The 20,072-nt window shown below is 35.9% G+C and overlaps 2 protein-coding genes across 2 annotated transcripts; both read right to left on the reverse strand.

Moving 5' to 3' along the window:
* Nucleotides 1-1,951: 1,951 nt before the first annotated feature.
* Nucleotides 1,952-4,084, reverse strand: LOC141596340 (petal death protein-like). The gene is made up of 5 exons (XM_074416465.1): nucleotides 3,762-4,084; nucleotides 3,399-3,472; nucleotides 3,142-3,224; nucleotides 2,595-2,786; nucleotides 1,952-2,514 (listed from the first exon to the last, which is right to left on the reverse strand). The coding sequence occupies exons 1-5, from the start codon at nucleotides 4,001-4,003 to the stop codon at nucleotides 2,155-2,157; spliced, it is 951 nt and encodes a 316-aa protein (XP_074272566.1). The 5' UTR covers nucleotides 4,004-4,084; the 3' UTR covers nucleotides 1,952-2,154.
* An 8,150-nt stretch (nucleotides 4,085-12,234) lies between these two features.
* On the reverse strand, nucleotides 12,235-15,218 carry LOC141596341 (petal death protein-like; the record flags this gene model as incomplete). The annotated part of the gene is given in 5 exon segments (XM_074416467.1): nucleotides 12,235-12,865; nucleotides 12,966-13,157; nucleotides 14,353-14,435; nucleotides 14,604-14,677; nucleotides 15,010-15,218. Coding segments are annotated over 5 exon segments (918 nt in total), but the record flags the coding sequence as incomplete, so codon positions are not given.
* Between the last annotated feature and the right edge of the window lie 4,854 nt (nucleotides 15,219-20,072).

Below are 20,072 nucleotides of genomic sequence, written 5' to 3' on the forward strand. Positions count from 1 at the left end.
AACATTGTATAGGTAAGGGTGCAGATGAAAACCGCCAAAAAAATGTTGCCAAGACTTCAGTATTTAGATACCAAAAAAACATTTTGATAACCCAAACATATTGTAAGACCGAAAAATATTTTAGAGATAAGAAGAGGCCTGATTTTTTTTGTGTTGGAATGGCTTAATTATGCTTGTATTTATAGGCATGATGTCACGGTCCGGTACTTTTGTCGGATCGTGGCGCGCACCCTTGGTCGGCTCAAGGCAAGATGCAAGCGACAAGGATCTTCGTACTAGTGAAGGATCGCTCACTAGCACGATACTTGGGTCTCGACAACACTCGACAGGACTGCAACAAGAGCGTCAAGCACTAGTGTTTGTCAAGCACTAGACATTCGTAATCGGTCTCGGATGTGTGAGTCGGTATAATCCTAGTGTCGATTCCACAAACACGACTTGTTAGAAAAGTGAAGGCAAAGAATCGTTCACAACAAAGCAACAACAAGCAACACGAAGGCACAAGGTAGGAAGCAGATTTTCATTCACTAGTACTCCCTAAAGAGGGAAATTTGATAGTTACATCCTGGTAGCATGAAACATTGAAAGTGTAGAATAGCGTTATACTCCCTCCTATTCTATATATTCTTCCCCTTTCATTTTGCCTCAAAAAATAAGAAATTAAATTTGGACCACACAATACACCCTACCCCACATGCCATTGAATTTGGACCACACAAATCAACCTAAAAAAGGAAATAGGGAAGAAAACCCGAATAACCGAAAATGGAAATAGGGAAGAATATATAGAATAGGAGGGAGTACCTATTTATGGAAAGAAAAGCTATTCTAAAACTATGCTAGACTAAGAAAGTATTTACTAAAAATATACAAGGGAAATGAAATTACATAAGCATAAATAAATCTAAGGATTTGAAGTGTGCGGATCGTCATACTTGAGAAGGAAAAGGAGGAACAAGCATGTTGTCCATGCACTGGTTGCAGATGGGAAGAGGCTTGCAATGGTTGCAGGTCTGGTTTACAAAGAAACTGCTGCACGCAAGGAATCTATAGTGCGATAAGTTGTACTATAGCTGACTCTACTATTGCAAAGAGAAAGATACTGACTGTAAAAGGCTGACAAAGTTGAAGCTACTGTAATGATGTAGCCGAGTCTACTGTTATTAAATAACAAAAATAAATTAAAAACAGTAAGTGTAACACTCTTTTCGTACCCGGCTAAGGTAATCGGGAGATGTGGCCAAGGTAATTGAAAGATGTCACCATCTCGGTTTCCCGAGGCAGTGAATCGGAACTACAATTAAGTAACATTTTATATAAAAACATGTTTAATGAATTACAAAGTGAATAAATGAATATTATAAGTGATTTCTACACATGACAACTACTATGACTACATCAACTACCGTACGACTATATGCTCGATTCCAACTCCGCGTCTCGGCCCGTGATCCCGCTCGCTACCAAAACCAACCCTGTACTCAAACTACTCCCCATATGACCAAAAATATCATATGGTTCATCACATACAGGTCACCCCAATTAAAGCAAGCGACAGTGTACATGCAACCAACACACATCAGTTTCAATAATACAAATACTCATGAAAGGACATGTGAATATGAATATGTAATGCAATACAAGAGTAAATCACAGAAGCACACAAGTCTCCATTATCTACCGTACTCCGCAACCACTAAACCGGTACCGGCAATGCATCCGGGATACCAACAACCTGGTGACGGCGTCGCAACACCGCCACCAAACAGCCGAACTTCAGTCCGTAAAATAGGTACTCGGGACACACAAATGGTACCGAGTCCGGGCGCTAACTAGACCCATGTCAGGCGTCATGACACCACACGAGCCTCTCTGTACTCATATAGTACCACAAGTTTGTACCTCAAACACAAATCGACACATTTTTACCATTAATTATCAACTAATCAAATTGAAAAGGAGACTTGCGTATACATTTCAATCAATGAAACATTACAATGCACCATGACCATATATGTCATACTCAGAGGAATGCCAATACAACATTTATTCAAAACTTCAACACTACTAGCTTACACAAAAATAATGATAATAATGAATGCAAACATATATGAAATTCAATGATTTTGCTAGAGCATGGAACTAATAAGATAATCAAGACTCCGCTTTGGGTGTAAAGCTCTTGAACTTGGATTCTGCCTCGTACCAAGACTCTAGGCTGATAAGCTCATTGAACTCGGAAAAGGTTGCCATTTGGTCCAAGTCATCCCTGGTGGTACCCTTCTCCTTCAAGATCTTCATGATGTTAACTAGGGCGCGTGCGGTGGCATACACTGCAGTGAGTGAATGAGCAATCAAGTGGAAACCCAATTCCTTGAACTCTTCTGGTGTGTGAAGGGGTGTCTTTCCTCCTTCAATCATGTTTGCAATTCTCAAACCTTTAGTTTTCGAGGATACTTCCTTCAATTCACCTATATCTGCAGGTGCCTCTACAAATGTGGCATCAGCTCCAGCCTATAAATGTTAGATAATTAAGATCGATTAGCAAGACATTCGCGGTTATGTGGATTGTTTTTTCGCGGTTATGATTATACCTCTCTATACATGTTAGCACGCCTAATTCCTTCTTCTAGACCATGAGGTGCACGTGCATCAGTCCTAGCCACAAGGAAGAAATCTGAATCACCAATAGCTTCTCTTGCAGCAGCTATTTTAAGTGCATGCTCTTCTGCGGGTACAACAGCCTTGCCACGCATATGACCGCACTTCTTCGGCCACACTTGATCCTATCGAAATTAATAATATAAAATTAGTTGTTTGCTACCCTTGTCATACCATAAGGGAGTATAAAATTGTCATCACATCATAAGACATGCTACATAATGGGTGGAATTAAATCAGATCTTAGAATCTAATCAATCTACTTGCTCAATTGCTAACCATATTATTGCATGTTCTAGCAATTACTCCATATTCATTTCGTGAATAGTTGACTACCTACATTTATTTCAAACTTTTATGTGCATTTGATGGATCTACATGCATAATACGTGTGCAAACAATTTAATTTTCGAAATACTATAGTATAAATACATAGATTCGATATACGTCACTTTTATATATAACAATCGTTTATTATACCTCAAGGAAGACGCCCTTAGCACCCGCTGAGATCAACTCTCTGATAAATCTCTGGACGTTAAGAGGTCCACCTCCTCCGGTATCTGTTGTCAATAAAACAAAATATTACTTTGCATAAAAAATGATTCAAACCATATGACAAAGGAAAATGAAATCTACACTGTAGTAGGCAAACGACTTTTCTTTCGTCAACGTAACTTTGTCATCATAGTGTATACATAATGCATAAAAATTCATGGGTGAACTTATTTAATTACCTCCATCCACAATGATACACAAGTTAGGAGCCGCCGCGGTAATTCTACGAGTAGCCTCCACAACTTCGGTTGTCCTGTATTAATACAATTACATACGGAGTAAATATTAAGTCAATGGACACGAGAAGTTTAGTCAATGATTAAGAATAAAAAGTTGTGTTGTACTTTTATATGTTTATTTGGCATTAAATAAAGCGCAAGACCAGTTTAATATATGGGAAAAAGAAATTCAAACTCATGATTTATGGTCATATATATACTTTCGTTGTAACTATTAGGTTAAGGTCACTTCGATTGTTAAAGACATATATAATTGAGCAAATTAATAAAAACTTTAAAACAATGAAGGTAAAAGAATTATACGTAAGCAAGCCAAAGTCAGGGAGTCCAAGCATGGCAGCAGAGACACTGTAACCGGAGGCAAAGGCGGCGTGGAAGCCGGTCTTCTCAACAACAGCAGCTGAAAGAGCATCTTGGACACCTGGCATAAGAATTGACCCATGCTCCTCAATCAACTTATGCATTGTTGTCTTTCGACCGACAATGTTTGTGTACGACCCGTTGGTGGTCGTCACATCATTGGCTGTACCATTCGGTGGTGCCATTGTTGAAAATGAAGGAGATTAGGAGGAAGGAGGAATGAAGGAGTTAAAGAGTATTGTGTATGAGAGTTGATATGAATTTTGAGCTAAATTAGAGTCTTATTTATAGTAGTAGAGAGTTGGCATTAACAAATAAACAATTGTATTAGTTGTAGTAAGCTGTACTAGTAATAGTGCACTAGTAAGGGTATTTTGGTCATTTTCATTGGTGTTTTTTACAAGTTTTAAGGGAAATTTCTTGGGTTGTTGGTACGTGAAATTGTGAAAGAAGGAAAAACATTAAAGGGGTCTACCACGTGAGCAAATTGTTTTATTGATATAACTACGATTTGGTGGTACTAATTCGGCTATCATAAATTCTCGTTGAAGATGGGAGTATTCGTTTTAAACTTTAAAATGAGTATTGTTAGAGTGCAAATCCATGTTCCACATTGGTAGAATAAAGATGGAAGTTCATCTTTATAAGTGTTTAGAAAATATAATAGTAGAGGCCTTTTGGGAAAGAGCCCAAGAATAAATCCGTGAGGGTTTGGCCCAAAGCGGACAATATCGTACTATTATGGGTTGTGGACACAGTTGCAGCAGAGGCCCAACACAAGATATTCACGCTTCCGCACAACAAGTATATATTTGACCTAATTTAAGATTTAAGATGAATACTCCATCCTAAGCAAGACCTTACTGCGGGCCTTGATACATAGTTAAGTTGAACTTGATAATTTTAAGTCTAATCTTCATGTCATTCTCTTGAGATGAAAGGAGATAAATTAGCAAGCACACGCATATTGTCACGCTCTTAAACCATGATCGAATTACTTAAGCATGAAATTTTACTCATTAAATATATATAATTTTTTTTTTTTTTATTTTTTATTTTTTTTTTTTTGGTGACGAGGAGGTTGGATCCTCCCCGGATACAGGACCCCACCCTGCTAGGCGCCTGTACCATGTGAGTTCTTTCCCGCGGGGATTATTCCCTCTCCGGGCGTCAGGTCCCCAAGAAAGTGTTCATCTAGGGAATCGAACCCAGGACCTCGCAATTCCTCCTTAGGAGGCTTTGAGGTTACCCTAAAATTCCACTAGACTCACACATCTTGGGTTATATATAATTTTTTTCCTTAAGGAAATAAATGAAGAATATGAAATCAACATAACTTTCGGTCTAATATACATAGGTAACAAAATAATTAAGATTTCGATAGTTACTACTAAACTTCGAGTATTTAGGCGCTTTATAATTCACACATGATAACCATGAGTAATTGCTTATTATCAAAGGGTATCTCTAGCTATCGATGTTTGAATTTTCCCTCGTATAAAAAGAAAATAGATAATTATTAACTAGGACAGAAAGGGTATTCCGTAAGTTGATCTGACTTCGGAGTCATTGACATGATATTTAGGCTGCTAGAGATGAGCCAATGAGCGATCGATACGTACGTATTGTAATAATGTTGTACTGATTATATTAAAATAAGACAAATAATTGTAGTCTTGTAGACGCCGAAGTTTCGTATTGAATAATAACGAAACACAAAATCTCATTTATGACGGCTCGTATCCGTCACTTTGGAGTGACGTATATCATTTTTCTTCACAAATGACCCAAATAGAAGAGAGAGGGAAGCACATGGGGGTGCCCCACCTTGTCCCCCTATCCGTTTTGTGAGTGACATTATCCGTCACTTGCTCCGATCCGTCTTAGCAAGACTAATTGATAACGAAATAACAAAAAGCATGTAATACATGGCATTAATAATCTTAGATCTGTCGTTTATGATATGTCAAAGATCTTATCATACTAATGTTTAATCCAAGCAAGCAACTAGCTATAATATTCCGATCTGTTTTTTTGTTTAATACTTTTTTCACAATTTGTTAAGGAATCTTTATTTCTCTAAAATTAGTCTTTTAACATTTTTTAGCAATCATATTCATATAATCATATCTATACATGCAGGCCAGTCATAGATATGTAGATAGGCACTAGGGAACTATTAGGGATGGCAAAGGCTATCTCCATACCCAAAATCATTCATTGTGTTTGGACTTTTGTTTATTTTGACCTTGTTTTAGTTTGGTTTGGCCAGTTTGGTTCGGTTTCCAATAGACATCGGCGGGTTAAGTCTAGCTTTGTCAATTCGAGCATGTTTATCTAAAATTGTCACAAATTCTTGTTTTAGAGCTATGTATCCGTTTTATAGCTAAAGCGGGTCAATGAGTACTCATTTAGATAGATAAAGACAAAAGCATATAACCTAGATAATGAGTAACAAAAGTTTCACATGTCTATCTAAATAGGATGTTACTTGAGTCATTTTAATTATAAAATGTACATCTCCGTCTTATGGGAGATTAATTGAAAATTCGTGGTTTTCACATGTGACATTACAGTTTTCATGGCTATATCTATAATTTCGTTTTTAAATTAAAATTATTGTGTTAAATAACAAGTAACTAGATTAATATGAATCAATATTAAGGTAGTAATCGTTGTCCAATCATCAATCAAATCAAGTCATTACGATGTCAGGTTATATCGATTGGTTCGGGTTGGGTTAACTTTTACTCAAACCTGTTGTAAATAAGCAAGAGTATGGTTGATAAGGGTAAAGACGTATCGCCTTAATCAAAGTAATCCTAACTCAATACTAACTAATAGTCACCGATAAGTAGGGTATCGAATCCACAGGGAGGCGGTAATAATCTATTTGCTTATGTAATTATTCGTCTTAAGGGTAACAATTTCTTGAAGATTGATTTGTTTAGCTATAACTAATTGTGATGATTCAAATATATGAAAAGAGTCTAGGGATCGGTTTCACTAGGTCAGTTATCCGGGGGTGTGATTTAACTAATTATCCGGCGGTGTGATTTAACTAATTAAAAGAGCAATTATGTTGTTTACGGTTATATGTCCGGTCGGTACTATATATATCCTTTAGATCTAAACTTAACATGTGGTCCCTATAATTAAGCTAGTCTATTCAATTGTCATAGCCTATATTTGTCTTAATCCGGTCGGCAATAATAATCCTAATATGGAAGACTAATTAACTAATCCTGGCTAGTAATTAATCAATTAGATTTAAGACAACAATTGAACAACAACAAAAAGCAATTTAACTATTTATTCATTAATTAAACTCCCTTCTAACAACCTAGATCCCCTTTTACCCTAGATGAATAAATTAGCTACTCATACTAATAACAATAACAACAATAAGACGAAGGGAAAACATAACTAAAAACATGTAAAAGATGAATAACAGAGCAATGATGAAACTAGAACTTGAATTAATGAAGAAAGATTAATAATACCGTAAGTAGCGAGGTAGATTTGAAACAATGCGTAAAATAAAGTATTCTAAGATTTCTTGGCGGAATAAAAGCGTAACCTAATAATAATCTACGAACTTCTTATTTATATTACAAATTAAACCGACATAAGGAAGTTTCGTAGAAAGCAGGAAAGAGCAAACACTCGATCGAGTATTAAGACATTCGATCGAGTATTTAATCATCGCGACTCGATTGAGTATGCAGGCACTCGATCGAGTGTTCTCAGTTTTAGCCTTTCTTTGTGTCCTTTCTTCGTGTTTCCTTCTCGATCTTTGTGCTAATCCTTTCGTGCTTCGTCTTGCCGACTCCACGGTGCTCTATATTAATCATTTGCTCCACGAATGCATCAAATCTGCATTGAAACACCAAAAGGCAAAAGTATCGACATTTCTAAGATAAACGGCATATAATAAACATGATATAGCACAAAACCGTCTTAAAACAACTAAAGGGAATGAATATAAATGTATATAAATATGACTTATCAATGGTACATCTAAATGTTTTACTCCAATACTCCATATTGATCACTAAGGTGAAATTTGTCTCTTGAATTTAAGGTATTTAGTGTAAGGCGAGTAGTAGTAAAACAGTAAGTAAAATAGAGGAACGATCTTATTTGGAACAATTGTTGTGGCGTGATTTGAGGTCACCGTCCTAAAGTCGATTATGCCCCGTCTACTACACACGGACTCAATAGCATTCGACCCCCAAGATTACACAGCAGCTGCAAATTTCGTGTAGGTAAGAGTGCAAATGAAAATTGTCAAAAAAAAACATTGCCAAGACTTCAGTATTTACGTACCAAAAAACATTTTGATAACCCAAAAATATTGTAAGACAGAAAAATATTTTAGAGATAAGAAGAAGAAGAAGAGAACTGATTTTTTGTGTATTGGAATGGACCAAGTATGTTGGTATTTATAAACAGATGAAGGAAAAGGAGCAACAAGCATGATGTCCATGCACTGGTTGCAGATGGGCAGAGGCATGCAATGGTTGCAGGTCTGGTTTGAAAAGAAACTGCTGCACACAAGGAATCTACAGTGTGATATGTTGTACTATAGCTGACTCTACTACTGTATAGTGAAAGATACTGACTGTAAAAGGCTGACAAAGTGGAAGCTACTGCAATGATGTAGCTGAGTCTACTGTTATTAAATAACAAAAATAAAAATAGTAAGTGTAACACCTCCTTCTTTCCCGGCCAAGGTAATCGGGAGATGTGGCCAAGGTAATCGAAAGATGTCACCATCTCGGTTTCCCGAGGCAGTGAATCAGAACTACAATTAAGTAACATTTTATATAATAACATGTTTATTTAATGAATTACAAAGTGAATAAATGAATATTTTAAGTGATTTCTACACATGACAACTACTACGACTACATCAACTACATTACGACTATATGCTCGACTCCAACTCCACGTCTCGGCCTGTGATCCCGCTCAATACCAAAACCAATCCTGTACTCAAACTATTCCTGTAATACTACTGTTTTATGGGTTTTAGGGTATTCTATCGAGTGGGGCTTACTCTGTCGAGTAAGTATGATTTTACGCAAAACAGTAGTCTGTCTGATGGGTACTCGATCGAGTAAGCTTGGCACTCGATCGAGTAAGTGACTTACTCGATCGAGTAAGTCGGTTGAAGGGTGATTTTCGATGGGTTTGTTAATAATGCGGATTGATATATAAGACTTCCGTCACTTTTTCTTAAAACACCTTTTGCAACCTAAAACACACAAGAGAAGATTAAGAGCTACGTTCTTTCATCCTCGCCGCATTATTAACAAATCCTGGAGCTAGGAGTGTCGGATTTCGTCGTTCTTTACATCTTTGTGATCCTTTAGTCGAGGGTAAGCTTTACATATAATTTTTATACTGTTTTGTTAAAGTTGGTTAAACCCTAATTGGGTGATTTGGGGGTTTTTGTGGTTTATGTGAATATGGTTGTGATTGTATGTATGTATGTATAAGAGGAGGATTCGTTGAGGAGAGATTCTGAGTTAGCTGCTTGATCGTCTATTATCGGTATTTGCATTTCAGGTAGGGTTACCCTACTTAGTATTAGTTACATGATTGTCTGGTAATTGCTGTTGTGACTATTGGTTACGTATAATGTTGGTTGATCTGGTTGGTTGTGGATTTTCTATTGTTGATTGGTTTGTATCTGTCTGTGATCTTCGGGGTGCGTCCCTGGCTGAGTGGAGTCACTTGCGGAAGTGGCTTCATACCCTTGATTCGTCTTCTGTGGAACCCGTCACAGGAGGGATGTGCACATTAATGAACATGGGTTTATCGCTCGATGGAGATGAGCGAGGCTTAGGTGAGAACGACTGCGGTCCCCCACTGGCGACGAGGAGTACCTGTTGCGATGGGTACTCTGGCAGGGCTACACACTTTAGTTTGTAGTCAGTTGTGTGGAGATTGGAGATGGAGATTGGTGTTGTGTTGAGCTGTTTGAACTGTTTGTGTACTTGTTTCATTGTGGCATTGTTTTTGTGTAATTAGTACTGACCCCGTTAATTGTTTTAAAAACTGTGGTGATCCATTCGGGGATGGTGAGCAGTTGTTGAGCAGGTATGAGAAGATACGCTTGGGTTAGCTGGGATGAGTCACCACGATGCAGTCTTAGAGTCTTCCGTTGTTTTGGACTAGTTGTTTAGCATTTTTGGATTTGAGAACATTGTATTTCACTTTTATCAGTTTTGGCTTTTAGACATTTAATCATTTTAAACTATATTGCTAATTAAATATGTTTCTTCATTGTCATTTGATTATCATTGCCTCGAGTAACCGAGATGGTGACGTTCTCATTCCTTAAGTGGTCCTGGTAAGACACTTGGAGTATGGGGGTGTCACAAATCCCCATATGACCGAAAATATCACATGGTTCATCACAGGCCACCCCAATTAAAGCAAGCGACAGTTTACATGCAAGCAACACACATCAGTTTCAATAATACAAATACTCATGAAAGGACATGTGAATATGAATATGTAATGTAATACAAAAGTAAATCACGTAAGCACACAAGTCTCCATCATCCATCGCACTCCGCAACCACTAAACTGGTACCGGGAACAAATCCGGGGTACCAACAACCCGGTCACGGCGTCGCAACACCGGCACCAAACAGCCGGACCGCAATCTGTAAAATAGGTACTCGGTACACACCCGTGGTACCAAGTCCGGGTGCTAACCGAACCCCTGTCAAGCGTCGTGACACCACAAGAGCCCCTCCATACTCAAGTCATTAACGTGCACGTCCTTCTTGTAGTGGGAAGCTCCAAGAGGCGACTTAAGCGTAAGACGGTCTCCCGACCCGTCTTACGTCTCCTCAACAACCATGTATTACCAACATACAATTCCACCAACAACCTCCAATGTCCACCACAATCATATATATCATAACATGCAATACATTATACCAACATGATGCTCTTACATGTACAACAATTATCAACATGCTTCTTTCTCATATGAATTGGATGCCAATGCTACCATGTGCTCATGTGAACCAACAATCAAGGTGCATGATACATCCAGATATACTCCCCCCATTTAACATGTTATCATGCAACCCAACGTAACAAGTACACTCATCTCTTAAGATACAATTATCAAATCTCATGTTATAATGCAATCTAATTACCATGTATGACTAACAACAACAAGAATGACATATGAACACATTCATATTACCGAAATCGAGTAGGAAAATCCTACCTTTTAGCATACTCCACAAGCAAATCTGAGACAAGTGACTCATAAAATCGTCTTATCCTACATAAATTACATAATAACTATCACAATATATCTTATACTATTATACAATACAAAACCCCTTATTATTACCCTTTAATTACCCATATTACTCATAATCATTACTAATTAATCACCCCATTAAAAAACCCCAAAAGTTAGGTTAAAAGAAAAGAAATAGAAAAGGGTATATCTTACTCACTTGGTGAAAGGTAGAAGGAGAAGGATGTAGATCTTTAAACAAGTTTAGCATTCATGGAGATGGTTTAAGGAGACTTTTAGAGAGAAAGGAGAGGATTTGGAGGCTTGGAGAGAAGGAAGGAAATGAATTAGGGTTAGACGGGATAAGATCCCGACATAGTTTATATCGCCCTCTGACAAGCTGCACTCGGCCGAGTGTCACTCACTCGGTGGAGTACTCGTACTCGGCCGAGTTCCACTTACTCGGTCCACTACACTCTGTACTTGGTCTGTTACACTTGGTCCGCTGCACAACTATGTCTTACTCATGTGTGGCCTCTCGTCAAGCCTAAAGGTCCCCTCACGCATCCCAAGGTTCCTTTATAAGTCTCCGAATATCCGAGTATTACAATAAGGTTTGGGCCCAAAATGTGGGCAACCCCGCACCATAGATGCTCTACTAAAGCCCAAAGCCCGAGACCGACCCGGCCCGGCATGGGTAAAACTCTTGTTTCTTTGTCAATGTGGGACAAAACAACACTACATTATGTTTCTTTTGAAGCATATTTCCAACAATCCTCACATGATTCAAAAAGAAGACAAGAAAAAAACAAGTGAAGTCTATGGTAACGGAGATTTAGTGTGAAAACGCTGGTGTCTCGTGGACTTTAACCAGTGTATGTTTAATGACTTACAATTGATCTTAACAACATTTCTAGATGGATGTAAGTCTTTAACCTTCAAATGGAGTTGGTTTGATTATTGTTGTCCATGATATTCATATTCGTAATGTTACCATCCATATTTTTCCAAACAATAGGGATGTAGTGAGTGTGTTTGATTATTCAAAAACGTCTTGTAGTGGACGAGATAAGATTGTCCAATCTTCAATCAAACCAACGTACACTCATAAATTACCACAAAGTTTGTACCAAAACAAAATAAATAAAGTACCACAAGTTGGCACATTTTTACCATTAATTACCAACTAATCAAATTGAAAACGAGACTTGCGTTTACATTTCAAACAGTAATGAAACATTATTACAATGCATCTGACCATATATGTCATACTCATAGGAATGCCAATACAACATTTATTCAAAACTTCAACACTAGTAGCTTACACAAAAATAATGATAATAATAATAATAATGAATGCAAACATATTTGAAATTCAATGATTTTTCAAGAGCATGGAACTTAAAGATAATCAAGACTCGGCTTTGGGAGTAAAGTTCTTGAACTTGGATTCCGCCTCATACCAGGACTCTAGGCTGATAAGCTCATTGAACTCGGAAAAGGTTGCCATTTGGTCCAAGTCATCCCTGGTGGTACCCTTCTCCTTCAAGATCTTCATGATGTTAACTAGGGCGCGAGCAGTGGCATAGACTGCTGTGAGTGAATGAGCAATCAAGTGGAAACCCAATTCCTTGAACTCTTCTGGTGTGTGAAGGGGTGTCTTTCCTCCTTCAATCATGTTTGCAATTCTCAAACCCTTAGTTTTCGAGGATACTTCCTTCAATTCACCTATATCTGCGGGTGCCTCGACAAATGTGGCATCAGCTCCAGCCTGTAAATGTCAGATAATTAATTAAAATCGATTAGCAAGACATTCGTTATCCAATTCACATGATGTCATGTGGATTGTTTTTCCGGGGTTATGATAATACCTCTCTATACATGTTAGCACGCCTAATTCCTTCTTCTAGACCATGAGGAGCACGTGCATCAGTCCTAGCAACAAGGAAGAAATCTGAATCACCAATAGCTTCTCTTGCAGCAGCGATTTTAAGCGCATGCTCTTCTGCGGGCACAACAGCCTTGCCACGCATGTGACCACACTTCTTCGGCCACACTTGGTCCTATTGAAATTAATAACATAAAATTAATTGTTTGTTACCCTTGTCATACCCTGAGACATGCTACATAATGGGTGGAGTTAAATTAGATCTTAGAAATGTTATCCAATCAATCTAGTTGCACAATTGTGTTGGATTAATCTCCCAAAAACTCCAACAATTAAATGTTGAAATAAAGTGTATAATGTTTCACAAGCAAATACGTAAAGTGTTTTACGTTTTTGGAGAATGAACATAAAATGCACAAGATGTTATGGGTTGTTTTAATGAAAACAATTAATGGTTTACTAGAAGTTACGAGAACTTTTAGTATAAATTGATGTTGATGCTAATAGTTTTAGTACACACAAAATATAGAGAGACAAATTAGTTTATATTGGTGAGAATACTTCTTGTTCTAAAAGAGAGAAAAGAGAGTGTTCAACATCCATTAGAGATAATAAGAGCGAGATAAAGTTTGAGAGGGAGTGACAATACTAGTGTGTGATTGTACTCTATAAACTTTGTAATTTCTTATTAGTGAATTAATTTGTCGAGAGAGCCGTGGTTTTTCCCTTAGTTGAAAAGGGTTTCCACGTGAGAAATTGTGGTGTCATTTTTATTTGTTGTTATTTACGTTTGTTGTTTGTGTTCCATTCTAATATCGTTGTTGGGTGAGACTCTTCCCGCACCGGGTTTACAGGACGCTTCCCCAACAGAAATGTTATCCAATCAATCTAGTTGCACAATTGTGAACCATATTTTTGCATGTTCTAACAATTACTCTATACTCCGTATTTATTTCTTGATAAGGTGAGATAGCTCAAATCTACCGTAGATTGTTGACTACCAAAATTTATTTCAAACTTTTATGTGCATTTGATCATTTGATTGATCTACAAGCATAATACGTCTGCAATCAATTTAATTTTCAAAATAGTACTCCGTTAAATACAGTCCTTAATTTAAGAACTAAATTACTTCTCAAAATGGAATTAAATTAGAAATTTATGACACAATTACGCGTAAATTAATGTCATTAATGCTTGATTTAAGGTTTTCATTCCTTTTTTGGCACCTTAAATACATCCCTTAGAGCTGTATTTATCATTTTCCTATAAATAATACACCCGGCTTGATACACATCACTTTTACTGTTTTACATATCATTATCGTTGTTTGTTTAGTTATATAAAAGTATATGTGAAGAATATTATACCTCGAGAAAGACGCCCTTAGCACCCGCTGAGATCAACTCTCTAATAAATCTTTGGACATTAAGAGGTCCACCTCCTCCGGTGTCTGTTATTAATAAAACAAAATATTACTTTGCATAAACAAAGACTCAAAACATATGACAAAGGAAAATGAAATGTACAGTGTAGTAGGCAAACAACTTTTCTTTCATTAACAAAGTTTGTCAAAGTGTATATACATATACTATAAAATATAATGGAGGAGTTTAATTACCTCCATCGACGATGATGCACAAGTTAGGAGCCGCTGCAGTAATTCTGCGAGTAGCCTCTACAACTTCGGTCGTCCTGTTTTTTAACAATTTCATAATTATTAGTAAATTTACTAGAGAAGTGTAATAAAATTTTAAATTATTAAGTAAAAAAGTTGTGTTTGACTTCGGTATGTTTTTTTTTTTTTGGCGTCAAATGAGACACAAGACCAGTACTCATATGGGAATTCAAACTACTCATGACTTATCGGCAGAATACCTTCGCCTTAACAACCAGGCTAAGGCCTCTTCGGTGGTGTTTGACTTTTGTATGTAGGTCAAGGTGCAAGTAATGTTCCATGTTTAAAGACATAATTGAGCAAATAAAAATTAAACTTTTAAAAATGAAGGTAAGAGAATTATACGTACGTAAGCAAGCCAAAGTCAGGCAAACCAAGCATGGCAGCAGAGACACTGTAACCGGAGGCAAAGGCGGCGTGGAAGCCGGTCTTCTCAACAACAGCAGCAGAGAGAGCGTCTTGGACACCTGGCATAAGGATAGACCCATGCTCCTCAATCAACTTATGCATTGTTGTCTTTCGACCGACAATGTTGGTGTACGACCCGTTGGTGGTCGTAGCGTCATTGGTTGTACCATTGGGTGGTGCCATTGTATGAAGGAGGAGATTTGGAAGGAGGAAGGAGGAAGGAGTTAGAGAGTATTGTGTATGAGAGTTGATATGAATTTTTGAGCTAAGTTAGAGTCCTATTTATAGTAGTAGAAGTTGGGATTACCAAATAAATAATTATTTTAGTTGTAGTAGGCTATACTAGTAATAGTACACTTATAAGGGTATTTTGGTCATTTTTAGTTGTGTTATTTTTATAAGTTTTAGGGTGAAGAAATTTCTTGGGTGGTTGGTAAGTGAGTGTAGAAAAACATTAAAGGGTCTACCACGTGAGGAAATTGTTTGATTGATATAACTACGGTTTGGTTGTATTACTCCGGCCTTCCGGCCTTGATACATAGATAGCCAAACTTGTGTCATTTTCTTGAAGTGAAAGGAGGTAATTCGGCAATGGGAATTGTAGTCGTGTCGTGAATTGGTGTTGTTTTTGTTGCGCCACTATCTTACATGTACAACATTTTTAATATAATGACCTATCTAATTATCTCTTAGCTAATTTTTCAGTTTTCAACTAATTTAACCAAATTGAACCTTAGACTTAGCAAAATATAAAGTGCTCATTAACTATCCACTATTCAATTACCATGTAGCATTTGAAAAATAAGCTATCTTATTTGATCAAAGTTGCTTATGTTATCAATATCAACGAGCTTTTTAATTATATAAACTAGCTTTTTAGGTTTTAGTTGATTTTACCAAATATGGCCTTAAACCTGACACTGCAGAGAATACTCATTAACTATCCATAGGGGTTGTTTGGTTACCCATTAAATAACACAGGAATTCCAATTCATGTGAATTGCAAAATGGGTAACTTGTTTGGTTACCCCAATTCACATGAAATAGAATTACCTTGGAACTCTAATTCCTCCATAATGGAGGAAATTGCTTACCTAGGTCCCCCTAGGTAAATGAGAATGCCTACATGAATTGCATTTCCTTTATGCAACCAAACAACTTTTCCTAATTCACATGAATTCTAAAATCATGTGATTTATCACTTTCTAGGCAATGCAACTTCCTACATGCAACCAAACGACCCCATAATTCTTTTTTCCAATAAGCTGATAAATGAAATCAACTTTATACAATAAAATCTCCGCGAAAGTGGTAATTAGGTCCCATAACTTTAGCCAATTGTGAGATTAGACCCCATAACTTAATTAGGCCCCATAACTTTGACAAAAAGTGAAATCTAACTCAATTTCTCTTTTCAACTTAAATCATATCATTAAATTATTTCATATATAAGTTTATTGTACACTAAATAATTATTAACATTTTTAAAATATTTATTTAATTTATTAACATAATTTTTAGAATATTTTAAATATTTTTAACTAATTTTACTATAATTCACAAACATATGAGAGTACTTTACAAGTTTTCAATTTTATTTAATTCATTCAAATATTTGTTTTCAACAATGTGTAATAAATTGCATACACTTTTAAAATTTTTAATAAGTTTTATTGTATACTTATAAATTATATTGATGAATGAAATTGAATTTTTTGGTGCAATTTTGTTTGAAAATAAAAAATTGGGTTGAATTTCACTTTTCATCAAAGTTATGGAGCCTAATTACTACATTTGTAAGTTATGGGGTTTAATCTCACAATTTACTAAAGTTGTGGGGGCTAATCACCACTTTCGCGAACTTCGAGTAGCTAGGTGCTCCGTTCACACATGATAACCTAACCATGAGTAATCACTTATCAACACAAGGCAATTTCATGCAAAATTAGTAAGTTGATTGAGTCATTGACATGATCTTGAATTCTTGAGGCTGCTAGGAATGAGCCATCGGTACGTATTGTATCGTACTTGATATTTAATAAGACAATAATGATTGTAGACGCCGAAGTTTCGTATTGAACGAAATAACTAAAAACTTGTAATACAATACATACATTGATTTCAGATCTGTCGTTTATGATATGTCAAAGATCTTATCTTACTAATGTTTAATCCAACCAAGAAACTAGCTCATATATCCATCTGTCTTTTTTTGTTTAATACTTTTTAATAATTTGTGTTAAGGAATCTTTATTTTTCGAAAATTAGTCCAACTTTTTAGCAGCCATATCTATACACAGTCACACAATGCACACATAAGCATTAGGGAAATATTAGGGATGGCAAAAGCTATTAGCTGACCTAGCTCCATATCATTGGGTTTGGATTTTTGTTTGTTTTGACCGTTTTGGTTTAGTTTGTGTTAAATTCGCATTTGAGCCTAAGCCGTGTTTATAGAGAAAGAAAAAGAGTTCATTTTATAAGTCTAAGAAGATTCCATAACTTTTATGTGTAACATGTTTTTATTAGACATCAGGTTACGTATAATTCAGGTCAATTTAGAGCAAGTTTATTTGCAAAAATTCATTATGAGTTTTCACATGTCAATTACAATTTCATGGCTATATATCCATTATTTCATTTTTATATTATAATTATGAAATTAAATAACAATTAACTAGATTTAATATGAATCAACATTAAGGTAATTCCATTGTCGAATCGTGTTCAAGTCAAATCAATACGATGTCATAAATAATTCAAAATACATCATCTGTCATTTAGATCGGGTCAAGTTATTAGACCTGTCAAATTCCGACCCGACCCGACCCGACCCGATTTTCAGGGTCAAGACCCGAAATTTTCGACCCGGTGATCCGTTTGACCCGAACCCGAAATGACCCGTTATTTTAGGGTCGAGACCCGACCCGAACGGGTCGACCTGTTGGATCAAAGGTAAATCAAGAATTTTATTAAAATATTAATATTTATATATTAAATTTGAATAAAAAGTTTTAAAAAAAACTATTATTTTAAGTACTTCAAATTACAAACAAAATTAAAAAAAATAAATTTTATATAACTTTTATAATAAAATAATTATTAAAAACTTTATTTTAATAATTATGTCAATATAATTAATCTAAACATTAAATATGATTAAAATATTAATTTTAAATATGTTTTACTTTTTTTTAAAAAAAGAAATTGATTAAAAAATCGTAAAAAATAGGCAAGGGTAAGTAGGCTAATGAGTAATTGGATTGGTTGACGGGTGAATCTGTATTACCTACTCTATCATTTACCGTACCATTACATATGGTCAATTCGAAACTTGATTGCAATGTTTTTAGAATAAACATCATAAATTTAATATTTGATGTCTTGTTATCTACAGTTGATCATCAATTAGATCGAGTCATTTTCACTATCTTTCTCCTCACAAGACAATATTAGTGGACAATATTACAAACGTTTCATAACAACACAATTCACTTGTCTCTTGAGTGATTCCAATGGACTTTAAATTTCACCTGCCATAACTGCCATATATTTTTATTGTGTACATCTAATGATCTAATCATCTAATAATGTATGTCTATGGTTGCAATTGAGATCCAATATGTGACCAGGGGATTCCTGCCAATAATGTCAAGCCCTTCGACTTGCCGGATACTCGGAGTCTAATCCGGCCAAGTGAGGAAAGCGGGAAAGGTCCGATACAAAGGAAATGGTTGCGAGGGTTAACGATTTAGAATACGGTTGTTGAGGTGACACTTAATGGATAAACCTCTGCTAAGTTTGGTTATTTCATTCACAAGAGTCAAAAATCGAATCCCGACAACTAGTTTAAGAAATAAGAGCTATTTTAGCACTCATACCAATCAAATTTGGTATTACAACCTTTATAATGGTATATGAAAAATCATGATAGGAAATAGTACGAATTAACCCAACAACCTAATTCAGATACAATTAACCTAATCTAGACTCGAACATAAAATAACTGAATTAAAATTGCACAATACACTAGACGTTGTTGAATATTTCACTCATGGTGTTGTTCTAGTGTATCACATCTAAAGATTAGAAGACGTTGAGTTGTTGAACATAACTGAATGGAGTTGAACTGAACTAAACTACTGAGTTGAACAGAAGTAAGCTAAAATTAAGCCAGAAAGAACATGGCCTAAGTGTGGTTGTGTCCATGATTATTTAATAAAGTTTTCGAGTTGAGATGAATAGCATCTTACATAAACACCAAATTACCTAACTCGAAATCTGGCCCAACGACGACTAATAATTGGGCGTAAATAGTAAGATTCGCAAATAATTTTATAAACTTTCCAATAGCAAATGTTAATTAGAAACTTTTAGAAGAAAATCAAAATAGATACCTATCACATTCACAAATCACAACATTATTTAGATTCATTTATGACTTCACTATTATGCATGTTCCTTAATGTATGCCAGGTCAATTTGGCAGACATGAATCTACAACGAAGGATGCTGTTGTGGTACTGAGTAAGTGGCCGTAAGTCAGTAGTGTTACAAATATAATCGAGTGACCCTATCAATTACCCCCAATTTTATGACGGGTACCAATAATTGATCCCCAATTATTCCTAGCAATTCATCATGTTGGTCCATTGAGGAATCTTATCACAAAACTTTGGGGTGGAAATTGAATCCTAACATCAATCAAATATAAATTTTATTGGTAGGTTGGAAACTCGGAATTAAATTTTACATAATGAGTAGTATAGTACTCCGTATTATTGTTACAAAAACGTAGAATTGGTCTGATCTAAAATGGATCTGATAATAAATACAATTAGAGTACACTTTTAGAAAGTTGAAACCTAACCAAAATGTATATCAAATCCATAGTAACCGTTGGATACACACTCGAACCGAGTGACCTGTTTAATTAAGACAATAGTCAGTAGTCGAAAGATGGAACCCTCTCTTCCCGTAGACTTGACAAACGGCTACTCAATC

The sequence above is a fragment of the Silene latifolia genome, chromosome 8 (assembly GCF_048544455.1).
Source record: "Silene latifolia isolate original U9 population chromosome 8, ASM4854445v1, whole genome shotgun sequence".
NCBI lineage: Eukaryota > Viridiplantae > Streptophyta > Magnoliopsida > Caryophyllales > Caryophyllaceae > Silene > Silene latifolia.